At 41.8% G+C, this 15,459-nt stretch overlaps 1 protein-coding gene across 3 annotated transcripts in view; it reads right to left on the reverse strand.

Annotated features, from left to right (window-relative positions):
* Nucleotides 1-15,459, reverse strand: part of GRB10 (growth factor receptor bound protein 10) — a 307,083-nt gene that overhangs the window by 146,246 nt on the left and 145,378 nt on the right. For all 3 annotated transcript variants that reach the window (XM_068234549.1, XM_068234547.1, XM_068234548.1), the window contains one exon: nt 11,396-11,534. In XM_068234549.1, the coding sequence (XP_068090650.1) occupies nt 11,396-11,534 (139 nt within the window). The remainder of the gene's footprint in view (nt 1-11,395; nt 11,535-15,459) is intronic.

Here is a 15,459-nt window from a genome sequence, read left to right on the forward strand (position 1 = left end):
GTGTATGCGCATGGTGCACATGGACACATAACGTTAGCTCCCTTGTGCGATTGGTAAGATGCACTGTCTTTCCCAGGAGAGAAAAATAGGATGTGTGCTCCTAATCCATTGATAGGTTTGATGCAATGAATGTGTTTGCATGTCTACACTATGCATGTTACAGGGCCAGAGTTAGGACACCTATGTTTACCTGGGTACTTCTACGCAGTATAGGTGACTAAGCATAAGAATGCATTCTTCTGTAAACTAAAACCCCGGCTTTTAATTTAGCTGTAGGGATAACAGTTGTGCCTGGATGAGTGAATCTGTGAATGCATTTGTTTGAACATTTGCATGTGAGAGTGTGAAGGGTTAATTGATTTTTGCTGTTTCTAGCCACACCCCCTTCAGCACCTCCCTTTCCCTAATAATTTATTTAATGTCCTAACTAGAGGCGATGTGCCTGGATATATGTATTTTTATTTCGGCTACAAAAAAGGCGCCCGGTGTATCCCATAAAAAAACTTTAGCTACAAAAAAGGCACCTGGTGTGGCCCATATAAAAACTTTGGCTACTAAAAAACTCCGGGACGTGTTAATTACTATTCCCACTCCAGGCCGCCATGGATAGTGGGGGAATGAAATAATTCGGCTTCCAGCACCTGTAGCCTATATCAAAACTCGGCCGAATAAAAAATATGGGCTACAAAGGGGTGCCCTACTGTAGCCGAAAACCTTGCAGCCGAAAAAATATGGGATACAAAGGGGCGCCCTACTGTAGCCCAAAACCTTGTAGCCGAAAAAATATGGGCTACAAATGAGTGCCATTCTGTAGCCGAAAACCTTGTAGCCGAAAAAATATGGGTTACAAAGGGGCGCCCTTTTGTAGTCCAAAACCTTGTAGCCGAAAAAATATGGGCTACAAAGGGGCGCCCGCTTGTAGCCTATATCAAAACTCGGGAGCCCTTTTCACCACCTTGTAGCTCATATTTCCAGAAATAACATTGATGTCTATGGAGGCACCCTTTTCATACAGGAAGCTCAGGCGCCCTTTTCAACTGATCCTAAATCCAGATTTTCCAACGACCGGTTAGACTGGTGGGGATACACTCAAATTAGACACTTCCTGAAACATTTGGGAGTGCAACAGAGTTTGGCTAGAAAACTGACAGAATTTAAATCCTTATGCCAGTCGGTGGGCCCAATCCGCAAAACGCTATCCATGATATACTCCTTGCTGATTGATTAAAATGTATATTCCCCTTCATATTTTTCTGTTTGGTAGAGAGAGCTGGGAGAGACATTCTCTAACACAGAGAGATCAAAAATGTGCATTTATGCACACAAAAAAACGTCAACTGCCTCTTGCATTCAAGACATAAATTATAAAATCATAGCGAGGTGGTATCTGACACCACAAAAGTTAGCTCGTACATATTCCCAGACACAGATCCTAATTGCTGGAGATGCAAATCCTCATTGGGCTCGCTGTTGCACATACTGTGGGCATGCCCTCTCCTAGTTCCCTTCTGGCAGAAAATCGAAACAATGATCAAAGAAATGACTAATAGAGAAGCGCCATTTACACTCCAATTCTATTTCTTTTATCTTAATAATTGGCGAATTAAATCTTACAAAAGATCGGTAGTCAGGCATTCTAAATGCAGCCAAAACCCTAATTGTAAGAGTGTGGGGATCTTCTAGATTGAATACCTACGCTACCTGAAATAGTCAAAGAGTTAGATCTGATATACCGGTATGACCTAGAAAACACTGTGTATTCTATCCAAGGCAGATCCGAAAACTTCAATAAAACATAGAGGATCTGGATGATAGACACTCTGAAGATTTTGTACAGATACTCAATACCGAAACTTGACCCTTGCTTCACAAGTAACCCATTACATTGATCATAAACTTATTAGGTAATTGATTGAATATCTTTAAGATATCAAACTGGACCCCAAGACCCTCCGTTAATGGTTAATGTTGTTAATACTTTCTTTGTTATATGCCGATTGTCTAACTACATGATGTACAGCAAACATGCATAGCAGTCATAATGTATATGTTGGCAATATTGTACAAAAATTGTTTGCTTAAATGGAAATGTGTTTCTATGATTCATGATGTGATATTTCTCATTTTGTATGTACAACAGTTACATAAAATAAAAGTATTTGAAAAAAATAAATAAAATACTAGCTTGAGTGTCATAGTGGTCCTTGGATTACAATTTATAAAGCAATCACCTGCATCAAGTTTGAAAAAGCAAAATGTCTGATCTGTAGGTTCCTGGTACCTGGTATGGCTATATTACTGGCTTAAAATGTGTTCCCACTTGTAATCAAAGTATTCACATTAAAAGCTCCCAATGCAAATTTACTGAATGGTATAGAAATGCAATCTCAAAAATGAAGCAAGCAGTAATCATTTTGCTGAGGGGAACGGCAACATGGGCTTTCTTTGAGAAAAAGAAGGTCTGATTCCTCAGTAACATGCAAGCTGTTAGATCAAGGAAACCAGTAGTTTTGGAAGGGAACCATCAGAACTTTTTGTTGTCAACAGGGCTGTGGAGTCGGTACAATAATCATCCGACTCCAACTCCTAAGTTTATGAAACCACCAACTCCAGGTACCCAAAATTGCTCTGACTCCTCGACTCCACCTTAGACTTCACAGCCTTGGTTGGCAAGCAAACTCGACCGTGCTGTTCCCCAGGGCCCCAGATATGTAAAACCGTTATATTTTCTGACGAGTCCCATGATCGTGACAAAACATACAGGGAATATTCTGATGCAGAACTACAAGGGACAGAGTGATTGTTAGCATGTGTGGATCAGGTGATCGTGACAGGAGAATGACTGTGCCTACACAGAGGTTGGCTCAGAAGATTAAACTATTGAGAGCCTATGCTGCTCTATTATATCATAGTGTTTTTAGAATATGAACTCTAATGGTTCATGAAAAGTGTTTAATTAAGCTGAGTAAGATCCAAATGATTTATATGCTGACCGTGGAGCAGGACTTCTATCTTCCTGTCTTCCACCTTGGTCCCCTCCCTTGCTCCCACTGTAGTCACCAACACAGATCTCTTTCCTGTACAGTCAGATCCGCAGATCAATGTAGTGCTTATTTGATCTCACCTCCTGGCCTTAGAATCCATCACGGTCCTCTTCCCTTACTTCCACAACAGTCACCACCGCTAATCCCTTTTTCTGGACAGTTATACCCACAGATCAGTGCAGCGTTTATTTGATCTCACCTCCTGGTTCTAGCATGGGGCCCTCTCTGCCTCTTCCATAGCCAATCCTACTCTGCTTTCACTTGTAGTGGCTCCACACTATACTGAGTGGTCTGAGGGACACCTGCTACTGGAAAAAAAAAAGGTAGGGAGGCTTGGTGGAAGAAGAACGCCAGGATCCCATTTTTTTTTGGGGGGGGGGGGGGGGGGGGAGGATGTGTTGGATGGTAGGCTGGGAGAAGGAAGGAAGGGAACACTGGCTGAATGTGAATTTTCTTCTGGCAAGGGGGAGGGGGTAAGCTGTCTACATGTGTTTGCAAAACGCTGGCTAATTAGGTGGAGAAACACTGGTTAATTAGGTGTGAGCTTTACTGTTTGAGAATTCCTCCTAGTTACAGGTTTGATAGGCATTTAATTATGTTTAGTTATGAAATCTCGGAGACATTGACTTTGGGTTGTACCATTGCTAGGAATATTTTAGTTGGCTCTGCCCATTCCCTGTCATGACCACACCTACCTTTGCATCAACGCAAAAAATACTGTGGAAGGGAGTCAGAGATTCATACAGCAGAAGGGGGGTTTGGGAAACACACAGTGGAAGTGTGGACAGACTGGGTCTAATGGTAATTTTGTGCCAAGTGTCATTTTTCATATTACTAAGAAAATATGTTAAATGAGATGCAAATAATTCCGAGTTGATGTAGAATTATGCAAGTTTTGGGTGAAAATTTAAAGTGTACCCGAGGCAATGTGACATGAGATAAAAATATGTATGTACAGTGCAAAACATTAATAACCAGGCTGTTTTACTTGTTTTATTTTGCTACCTGAAAGTAAATTTTTAGACATGGAAGTGAAAACTTCAGTCTTGGTACCTTGTTCGGGAATACAATGAACATCATTGCTAAGCAAATTACAGCTATAAAAAAAGTTTTCCTGGCAGAATACAACTGAGAGCAGAGGGAGATAGGAAAAAGGTCAATAATTCATGTCTTTTCATATAGGGACACTTAATAGACTGCCACTGAGCAGAGACAACATTTAATCTATTTTGTAAATGTTTAAATATAAAATAAAACCATGGGGTATCAAAAAGTCATTTTTAGGAGTAGGAAGATAAATACAATTGCTTATCAGTTTATTTTAAAGCAAACCTTAAATGAACTTCATCTGAAATGTGTTCTAAGAGGTTAAAAGGACCACTATCGCAAAAAAAGTAGGCAGTTAAAATGTGACAGACCCAACATGTTTTGGCTTGGAAAAATGTAAAGATTTGAAACCGAGAGCCCAATATAGTGTAGTACGTCCAGATGAAATGGAATGAGACAAAACAACGAGTAATATACTCACAAGTCTGGGTTACCGCTAAGGCAACCACTGGAAGTGCAGGTGGGGAGAATTACCGTATAACCTGACCCCACTCAGGTGTTAAGAAGTCGCTCTCTGTAGACAGGAAAAATGGGGATACACCCCTCCACCAAGGGTAAACTAGATCAATGGATGATATGTAATAACAGAGGCGCCAAATTAGAGTAAAATGTTTAAAAACAGTTTAAAAGGAGGGGGGTTGGTGGTTGCCACCCTCAGATATGTAGTGACCAGCCAATGAGTCGTTTATATGCAAACAATATAATTTATTTTAAAATCTCCAGGCAAGCAACGCGTTTCACGGGTCTAGAGCCCGCTTCATCAGGCAATCAATTTTTGAGATACACAAGGCTGTATCGATTAGTAGGTCTAGCGCCAACTGTTGGCGCTAGACCTACTAATCGATACAGCCTTGTGTATCTCCAAAATGGATTGCCTGATGAAGCGGGCTCTAGACCCGTGAAACGCGTTGCTTGCCTGGAGATTTTAAAATAAATTATATTATACATATAAACGACTCATTGGCTGGTCACTATATATCTGAGGGTCGCAACCACCAACCCCCCTCCTTTGAAACATTTTACTCTAATTTGGCGCCTCTCTTATTACATATCATCCAACATGTTTTGGGCCAGTCCATCTTCTCATGGGGGATTCTCAGGGTTTCCTCTGTTTTTAACAGCATTTCCTGAATAGCAGTTGCAAAGTCTAACTGACAAAATAGTATGCAAGTGAGAAGGGAAGCTGGCATCTTACTATTTTGGCAGTTAAACTGCTATTCAGGAAATGCTGTTGAAAACAAACAAAACCCTGAGAATCCTCCATGAGAAGATGGACTGGCCCAAACATGTTGGGTCTGCCAGATTTTTAACTGCCTACTTTTTTCGCGATAGTGGTCTTTTAAGGTCTAGGGGCTCTGTGCGGGCCATTAACCACTTAAGGACCAGGCTTGTTTTCCATGGTCTGTGCTGCAGCACAGATCCCCTTGCAGCCAGGGCGACCAGACTTACCCTCCCTTTTTTCCCTACTAGGGGGATGTCCGCTGGGGGGGTCTGATCGCCGCAGGCTATCCGTGTGTAGCGCGGTAGGGCTCCTCAAAGCCCCCCTCCGCAGCGATATTTCGCCTCCCTCTCCTTCCCTCGCTCTCTTCCTTCCCATGGGCGGTTCAGGACAGCGATCTATCCTGTACCGCCTCTGATAGGCTTCAGCCTATCAGATGCCGGCGATCCCCGGCCAATCAGAGGCCGGGGATCGCTGATCTCCTTTACGGCGCCGTGCGACGTAAACACCGGGGATTTCTTCCCTGCGTGTTTACATTTAGCCTGCGAGCTGCGATTGGAGGCTCGCAGGCTGTTCACGGAGACACCCTCCGTGAACGGACATGGAACGGCCGCTCTTCCATGTAAAACCACTTACGACCTGCCGCCGCCTATCGGCGTTATGCGGTCGTTAAAGGGACTCCGAGCAGTGCAGAAACTATGGAAAGATGCATATCATTTTAAAGCTCTCTTTCTCCTCTTTCCAATGATATATAAACCACCGCCCTACACCTTTTCGTTTTCGCTATTTTCGCGATTGAAATTGCCGCGGCCGTGATTTCAATCACGGAAATAAAGAAAACTAAAAGGCGTAGAGCGACAATTTAGGTGTCGCCAGAAAGAGGAGAAAGAGAGCTTTAAAATGATATCCATCTTTCCATAGTTACTTGTATTACACAGGACGACACTTTCCCCAGTGTCAGCAGCTCCATTCAGCATAAAAAGTCGGCCTGTGTGATACAATGTAACTATGGAAAGATGGATATCATTTTAAAGGATATCTTTATTTTCGCGATTGAAATCACGGCCGCTGCAATTTCAATCGCGAAAATAGCGAAAACTAAAAGGCGTAGGGCAGCGGTTTATATATCATTGGAAAGAGAAGCAAGAGAGCTTTATAATGATATGCATCTTTCCATAGTTTCTGCACTGCTCGGAGTCCCTTTAAGTGGTTAAGGTTCCTCCACACCAAGTATGTTAATCTATGTATTTATGGACCTAGCTTTGTGCACTGGTGAACATTATTTCAGAAGGGGAAAAAAAAAGATAAGATTACAGGTCTATAATTTCCTGGATCTGAACGTCAGTTGCTTGCAAACTATTTGAGGGGTTAATAAGAGATACTATACAAGTCTTCATAGCAGAAAATCTCATTTCTCAGCATCAGCATGGGTTTACTAAGGACAGGTCCTGTTTGAATAACATGCTCAGCCTTTATAACAATAACAACAACAATAACAATAATATTTATATAGCGCTTTTCTCCCTGGGGACTCAAAGCGCTGAGGTAGTAAATACTAATGTGGATATTGGGAATGCTGTAGATGTGATGTACTTTAACTTTGCAAAGACTGACACTGTTACACACAAGTTTGGTGCAAAAGTTGAGGATGCAAGGACTGGGGAAGAGTGTGTGCATGGATATGAAACTGGCTAATGATAGAAAAAGAGTTGTGGTCAATGGATCTTATTCAAAATGGGTGACTGTTAGCAGTGCGGTCGTATTCAATACCAAGCTGCTTCAGCTAAAGCAAATACAATTTTGGGATGCATTAAGAGGGAAATAAAAACTCAATATGCTAGCATAATATTGACCCTGTTTAACTGTCTAGTAATGCCACATCTGGAATACGGAATTCAGTTCAGGTGTCTCTTACCAAGAAAGGTTAGATAAACTGGGTTTATTTAGTCTGGAGAAAAGGCGCCTTAGAGGAGATCTAATCAACATGTATAAGTCAGAGGGCAATATAAAAAGCTTGGCGGATGAGCTTTTTGCCCCTAGGCTTTTACAAGGGACTAGGGAACATGATCTGTGCATGGAGGAAAAACGTTTTAGCCATTTATTTAGGAAAGGGTTCTTTACATTAAGAGTGATCAAAATGTGGAATGCATTGCCACAGAATCTAGTTATGGCAAATTCTACATCTGCATTTGAAGGGGGCTTAGATGCTTTCCTTGCTTTGAAAGACATCCATGGCTACAATTACTAGGTAATGCCCAATGATGTTGATCAAGGGATTTTATCTGATTGCCATCTGGAGTCGGAAAGAAATTTTTTCCCCTTTTGGGGCTAATTGGACCATGCCTTGTAAGGGTTTTTCACCTTCCTCTGGATCAACAGGGATATGTGAGGGAGCAGGCTAGTGTTGTACCAAATTTTCTGGTTGAACTCGATGGACGCATGTCTTTTTTCAACCCAAATAACTATGTAACTATGGAGCAGGCAGGCCTCCCTGAAACTATTCCTACAAAGTTGGATGCATAATATTGTAAACAAATGTCTTGGTATACTCAAGTATTCATTTTTTTTTGTTTGTTTGTTCTCCACTGGAAATAAAGGGACCAAGCCCAACCCTCAGTTCCTACTCCACATTTGGCAGAATGCGGTCAGGCAAATCCCATTCTCTTGGCATATAACAAACCCAGACTTGTCAGTTATAGAGGGAGGGAATCAGCTGGGATACAGAGGCGACTGAAATGGTACCACAAACACTGCCAAGCAACAAAAAGCCAGGACAGATGGGGAGAGCACTGGAAAGTCGTAATACCAGTTGTATGACCACACCCAGGGGTGTCTATCAAATTACAGGGGAGATAAAAACCATGAACGATACCATGATCTAGAAGCCGTTGAGAACCCCTGTTTTACTTTGAGACAAAAAGGTAATACATTTTTTGTAAAACAAAGTACAGCAACTGTGCCCACTTTAATTTGGCTGTCAGTGCAGAAAACTGATTTTATTTACCAGTGTTGTCTGTGGTTTGAAGAATGGTTAGAGAAAAGTCTGCATAAATATGTGTTCTGTTTTGCACAAATGTTAGCAACCGGAAAAAAAAAAAAAAAAAATCATTAGTAGCTGTAAATGTGGCCATACGCTTTCAGATTTTTTCCATCTATATCTGGCTGCTTCGACCATTTGAATCTGCAAGAAATGTATGCCGGAAACTTTCCCCAAAATGTTGATTTGGTTGATAGTGCCAGATGGAAGATTTTGCTTGACCAGCGGCGGGTTGGGAACACACCACTAGCGGCATTAGATTTCAACCAGATCAACACAGCGGTGGAGATACCAGGCCATATACAATTAACCTTTTCTCCTGAGTTTTCTCCTAGGAGATAATTTTATATCTTCAATTTAGAATACATTTTTAGGACTTTGCAATGGAAAAAGTACCAAAAAGTAGGTGACCACGAACTATCAAAATCATCTTGAGTAATTTAGTAATTTTTTTTTGCTTGCTTGGGGTTTGAAAGCAGGGCTGTGGAGTCGTTCCAAAAATCCACCGACTCAGACTCCTCAGTTTAGGATTCCATCGACTCCGACTCCTCTAATTTGCATATTACAATTTTGTTGATTAACAGTATGTAACGTGAAATTCGTCTCTTAACTGCCAACACTTAGGAATTTTACAAGACAACTGAAGTGAGAAGGATATGTAGACTACTATATTTATTCCCTTTAGACTAAAACTAGTCCTTGGTAAGAGTACTTGTAAAAGGTACAAACCGGAACAAAGAACATCTATCAGGCTCTAGGCAATGTTACTGTGGGTACATGTAAGATTGATGTGCAGTACTCTGCAGGGGAATGAGGAGATTCTGCCTCTATTACATATTCTTCATGCACAATCTGAACAAGGTTTATGGGTGACAGACAACACCTCTCTGTTCAATATGCACAACATTCTCAGTGGATTCCCTGCAGCTCTGTGGGGAGTGGATATGTAGAGTATAGTACTACTGTGTAACAAAGTAAACCTGAGACAGATGAAATTAAAGTTTTATACATACCTGGGGCTTCCTCCAGCCCCCTTCCGGCTAATCAGTCCCTCGCTATCCTCCTCCGCCACCTGGATCTTCTATGAGTCCAATTACTTGAGCCAGTCTGGTGTAGTGCGCATGCACACACTCCGCCGCCGGGAGTGTACACCTGCGCAGCACTATTGCGCAGGTGCAGAATGCTCCTGGCTGTGGAAGCGGCACGTAGCCAGACTGCTCTGACTGGCTGAATTACCAGGACTCATAGCAGAAGATCCAGGTGGCGGAGGAGGACAGCGAGGGACTGATTAGCCTGAAGGGGGTTGGAAGAAGCCCCAGGTATGTATAAAACTTTTCTTTTCATCCGTCTCAGGTAAATTTGTAGTCACCAAACCCAATTTTAACAACATATCAAATTATTTGATTTCATGAGCAAAGAGAGTGCATACATTTGCATAAACCAGCATCAATGCAGAATTATATCCATCTCATTGACCATCTCTATTAGTGACACGGCTACACCCCAGACTTTATACCTACAGCATAGATGTTGTTTCGTATATATAAGAGATTCCTGTGTACACATCATATATACAGTCACTATCAGATGTGTATATCTGACTTTAGAAATACGGGGACTGCTTTATTGAAGCAGCACAGGTAACTAATTTTGATTGGTTTATTTCCTTTTTGTGGACTGAACACAGCTATTAGGCCCTGTTCACACTGCACGCGTTTCCAGCCGCGTTTTGGAAACGCGTGCAGGTGGCCGACACGCACGACATCAGACAGTGCATAGAGTGCACTGTCTGATGTTCACACTGCATGCGTTCCGGACCTGTGCGGTCCGGGAACGCATGCTGCATGCATTTTTTGCCAAAACGCGTGGCTGTCGCATTCACTTTTCAGTGATGGGATCAGCCACGCAACGCATAGAAACGCGGATGGCGTGCGTTCGTACGCGTTGTGTTCCGCATGTGTGCCCGTCCGCGTTTGTAATGTGAACGGGGCCTTACTGTTTATATACATTATTTTTAATGACTATTATCTGAGAAATAGAACATTTGATCATAATTTCTATTTTAATTACAGTTACAAATTCATTAGAAGTCGGAGTCGGTGCATTTTTTCCCGACTCCAGGCACCCAAAATTGCTCCGACTGACTCCACAGCCCTGTTTGAAAGGTTGAAAATATCACGAGTGAGTGCATTGCACATGGGCCACCTTGTCATTCGACGTTTTCCTCCTGTGTCTTCTCCACCGCCGGGCTTCTGAAATCTTTTGAAAGTCTGTGTGTAGTGTGTGGAGGGATTCAATGATATGGATCCCTCTGAAAAGATCAGCCTTGCTTATGCAGCCTTCAGAAGTATTTGTATCTGAGTACTTCTGAAAGCAAGCAGATCCATAGAGTGTATGGGAAAGTCCAGGCTTGCCCAACCGCAGTGTACATTTACCAGTCTTTGGAAGCAATAGGGGGTGGGTAAATAGACTGTCAGCTACTCCCTCACACCATTTTCCCAATCAGCAACACCATGTAAGTTTTCCCATGTGTAAGAAATATGGCAGCAATAAAACCTGGAAGTGTTTCTAAGTCCTCTCCAACGGCTCATTTTAGTTTAGATTTTTTTAAACGTGCGAAAACAAAACAGCAATCAATATTTTAGCCGAATTACACTAGCATGCAGTGTAATGCTGGGAATACACGGGTCGATCCGGCGGCCGATTAGCCGCCGGATCGACCCCTGCCGCGTCTCCGCTCGTCCATGCGTGCGGGTCGATTCCCGCTCGTCCCCGCCGGCGCTTATCACCCACTTGATTCACAGGTATTGTCCGCCTGCGGGGATCGAGCACGGAATCGATCCCCACGGTGATCGGACACGTCGGATATCATCAATCGAGCCATCAGGCTCGATTGATAATCCTCCCCTCGACGCCATGTATGCCCAGCATTACACTCTACAAAATTAATCATTGTATTTATGCATCTTGTTTTTTAGTAATACTCACACTCTTTTTGCCGTGGGGTTGATTTTGAGGTAATGAGCCAGGTGCAAGTATGGGCGAATTGGTAGGAGTGCAAAGCTCTGGAAATGGATTTGGAATTGCTGGCAAAGATGATGTGCGCAGTTGTTCCTCTTGTAGACGTCTATATAAAAAGTCAAAGAAAAAGCTTCAATCTCTCTGTGTAAGTGAAAGACTAGCAAAACATATGTCTTCAATAATTGTTTTTTTTTTTTTAAATAAACTAAAAAAAAAAAAAAAAAAAAGGACCTACAATGACCACTACCAAAAAAAATTAAAATCCCATTTTAACATGACCTTAGTGTCGGCATCAGAAACTCTTCCTATAACTATATTGTGGTATATTGTATATTGCTCACCTCACCCACCCAATGATGTGTAGCCTAGGCTATGAGGTTACACACAGTGTTCTGCTCCAGAGCACCGGGAGAACAACTGATGTTCCTGCTGGCTACACGGGGACAAAATAAATTAATGCAATTCCCCAGAGAGTCACCATGCCAGCAGTAAAATTGTCATCACTGATGAATTTAATAACGTAAATCAGGGTACAGTAAGATTTTACTGTACAATGGATAACAGTTTGTAAATGAAAAAAAAATCCACATTTTTTACTATAGTCATCAAGTTATATTCAGTAAAGTTACTCTAAGGCTGGTTTCACAGTGGGACGTTAAAGTCCCACGTTACAGCAGCCAGTAACGCAGCCTAACTCACAGCAAGGATAAATCGATGGGCTGTTCACAGTGCCCACGTTGCGTTACATAGTAACGCAGCACGTTTAAACAAAGTGCTGCATGCTGTACCTTATACTGGGCTAAGCCATGTTAGACTGTTTGCACATGCTCAGTAATGTTGGAGGAGGAGGTCTCCCCTCCTCCTCCGCAGCCAGCCACATGGCTAATTAATATTCACTGCACTGTGGTGACTCGTGGTAGGACTCCTAGTGTTGTCTGGATCATGAACGAATCGTTCATTTGATCCGGATCTTTTTTGTGAGTCGAACGATCTGGATCATCACAATGAAAGATTTGGTTCACAGTGGATGTCTGTCTGGAAGGAACAGGAACATACAGAATGTACAGTGCAGGGAATGTCCTGTCCTGCTAGTCATTTCACCCAGTCTGCTTCTCTAGTAAAATGATTCAAATGATTCGGTTTAAAGATCCGGATCTTTTCAATGATCTGATTCAAATGATGCGAATCCTTAAAAAGATCCGGACTTCCTATCACTCACCTGGAGTGGCTGCTTTGAGAGCTGCATAACGCGGCTCAATCTGACGTCCAACTTCAACACCACCATGCGTTGCGTTAGGGGCACGTTATGCGACCAGAACGTCCCCTAAAACGCAACGTCTTGGTGTGAAAGTAGCCTTAAGGTGGCCACACACGATACAATAAAATGATCCGATTTTACAGCATTTTGATAAAAACGATCAGATCTCCCGAAAAAAATCTAAAGCTTTTTTTCATTCAATTGAAAAATCCAATCAGATTTCCGTTTTTCTTCGATTTTTATCGATCTGGAATGCCAGATATTTTTCTTCAATCTTTCTAAAGATTGTATGGTGTGTGTTAGATTGTCAGTTTATTAATATACACACCCTAGCAATTTTCTCAGAGTTCCCAATCATTTTTATCATAATTGGGGAAAAATTGAATATAAGTGTGTGGTACATTGGTCAGATTTTTAAAATGTTACAATCAGTCAGAAAAATTGATTGCAATTCTTAAATTGAACAGATATTTAAAAAATGGATGGAGATGGAAGATGGAAAGACCTACAAAATTACATCCTACTTGCTTTAAACAATAGGTCAGGTTTTATATTTTTTATATATTAAACAGTCTCCCATTAGGGATATTAGAGTACCAAATGCGAAATGGAAATTCTACGCAAACGTAGGTTTTTGTTACCTTCAACTGGTCCAGCTACAAAGGTTAGCGTAACATTTGATTGACTTAAAATTAGACTCTGACAATCCCTATAGCCTATATCATCCAGATTCCATTTGTACTCCTAGTAAATTACAGATCTAAGCCAGTCATAATCCTGCAAGACAAGGACTGAACCTAAGAACGTGCACACTTTTTATCGTCAGTGTATTGGAGTCCTGGTTTTCAGTTCTCCAACCAGACATGGGAAAATCCACAAAAATGCCTAAGAGCAGATTTCCACTTGTGTGGAATCCGCAGCATTTCCCCACATACAATTTGAGTCAGGAAAAGCTGCCTCTTTTTGCAAGTAGGCTTTCCATCCGAATCTCATGCAACTGCGATCCAGACGGCATTTTGCAGTTTACCACATCACGCATCTGAATCCCTATAGCCGTGTATGGCAGGACTACATGGATTTGGATGCGTACTCATCACTGCCATTGCCAAAGTGTGTCCTGCAAGATGCACACCAGCTCAGTGGAAACTGGACCTTAGTAATTAGCCCACACTTTTGCACCTTCTGAGCACTGCACCAGCACTTTTGTTGGGTTGGAACACTAACAATTTAGTAGGTAGAAAGGGTTCAGGGTGCATAACAGGTCTCATTTGAATCTGACCTTCGTTGCAAAGCAATTAAGGGAGACCCTACCCGTTGCAGATCTGTTGGAATATTTAAAGACAATTCATACTGCTGGAGAGTTAGCCTGCCAAGAACTTTAATGTTCACCTGCTACTGCTGGAATTCTGTTTTGTCCCCACTTTATTGCCTGATGAAGCGGGCTCGGCCTGCGAAACGCGTTGCACTTTTGGGGTACCATATAATAAATGTGATTGCTACTTTTCAGACAGTCTTTCGTGTCTGCTTTATGGAGGTAAGTCCACCACTTCCTCCAAGCAAATTTTAAAGGTTTTATCCACTTTTATTCTGCTGGCGCCTCTGTTCTCCTACTGCATTAATATAAAGTATAACACACTTTATCCCAGAAAATAATTTTCAACATTGTTTCCAAAGCAAAAGGCTCTGCATTTCTTCTTGATGGTTCTGATAAGCTACCACCATGCTGTTAACTCTGAGTAATGACAAACTAGCATAGGATAAGTGAAGTGTTGAAGGACTTTCCAGACTGCCTCAAAGACACTTAATGTACATCAGAATTTTCTACTGTACAAAGTACTTTTAACTGGATCATCACAGGACACAGGAGGAAACGGGACCCGAGGGAAACGGGACCCGAGGTACAGGGAAGCCACAGGGGGAAACTATAATTGGATTTAGACACTATATACATATATAGATATACACATACAGTGGTGTGAAAAACTATTTGCCCCCTTCCTGATTTCTTATTCTTTTGCATGTTTGTCACACTTAAATGTTTCTGCTCATCAAAAACCGTTAACTATTAGTCAAAGATAACCTCATTGAACACAAAATGCAGTTTTAAATTATGGTTTTTATTATTTAGTGAGAAAAAAAAAACCAAATCTACATGGCCCTGTGTGAAAAAGTGATTGCCCCCCCTTGTTAAACAATAACTTAAAGGTGGTTTATTACACCTGAGTTCAATTTCTGTAGTCACCCCCAGGCCTGATTACTGCCACACCTGTTTCAATCAAGAAATCACTTAAATAGGAGTTATCTGACACAGAGAAGTGGACCAAAAGCACCTCAAAAGCTAGACATCATGCCAATATCCAAAGAAATTCAGGAACAAATGAGAACAAAAGTACTGTAATTAAAATCTATCAGTCTGGTAAAGGTTATAAAGCCATTTCTAAAGCTTTGGGACTCCAGCAAACCACAGTGAGAGCCATTATCCACAAATGGCAAACACATGGAACAGTGATGAACCTTCCCAGGAGTGACCGGCCGACCAAAATTACCCCAAGAGCGCAGAGAAAAGTCATCCGAGAGTCCACAAAAGACCCCAGGACAACATCTAAAGAACTGCAGGCCTCACTTGCCTCAATTAAGGTCAGTGTTCACGACTCCACCATAAGAAAGAGACTGGGCAAAAACGGCCTGCATGGAAGATATCCAAGGTTCAAACCACTTTTAAGCAAAAAGAACATTAAGGCTCGTCTCAATTTTGCTAAAAAAAACATCTCAT

The sequence above is a fragment of the Hyperolius riggenbachi genome, chromosome 5, assembly GCF_040937935.1.
Source record: "Hyperolius riggenbachi isolate aHypRig1 chromosome 5, aHypRig1.pri, whole genome shotgun sequence".
Classification (NCBI taxonomy): domain Eukaryota; kingdom Metazoa; phylum Chordata; class Amphibia; order Anura; family Hyperoliidae; genus Hyperolius; species Hyperolius riggenbachi.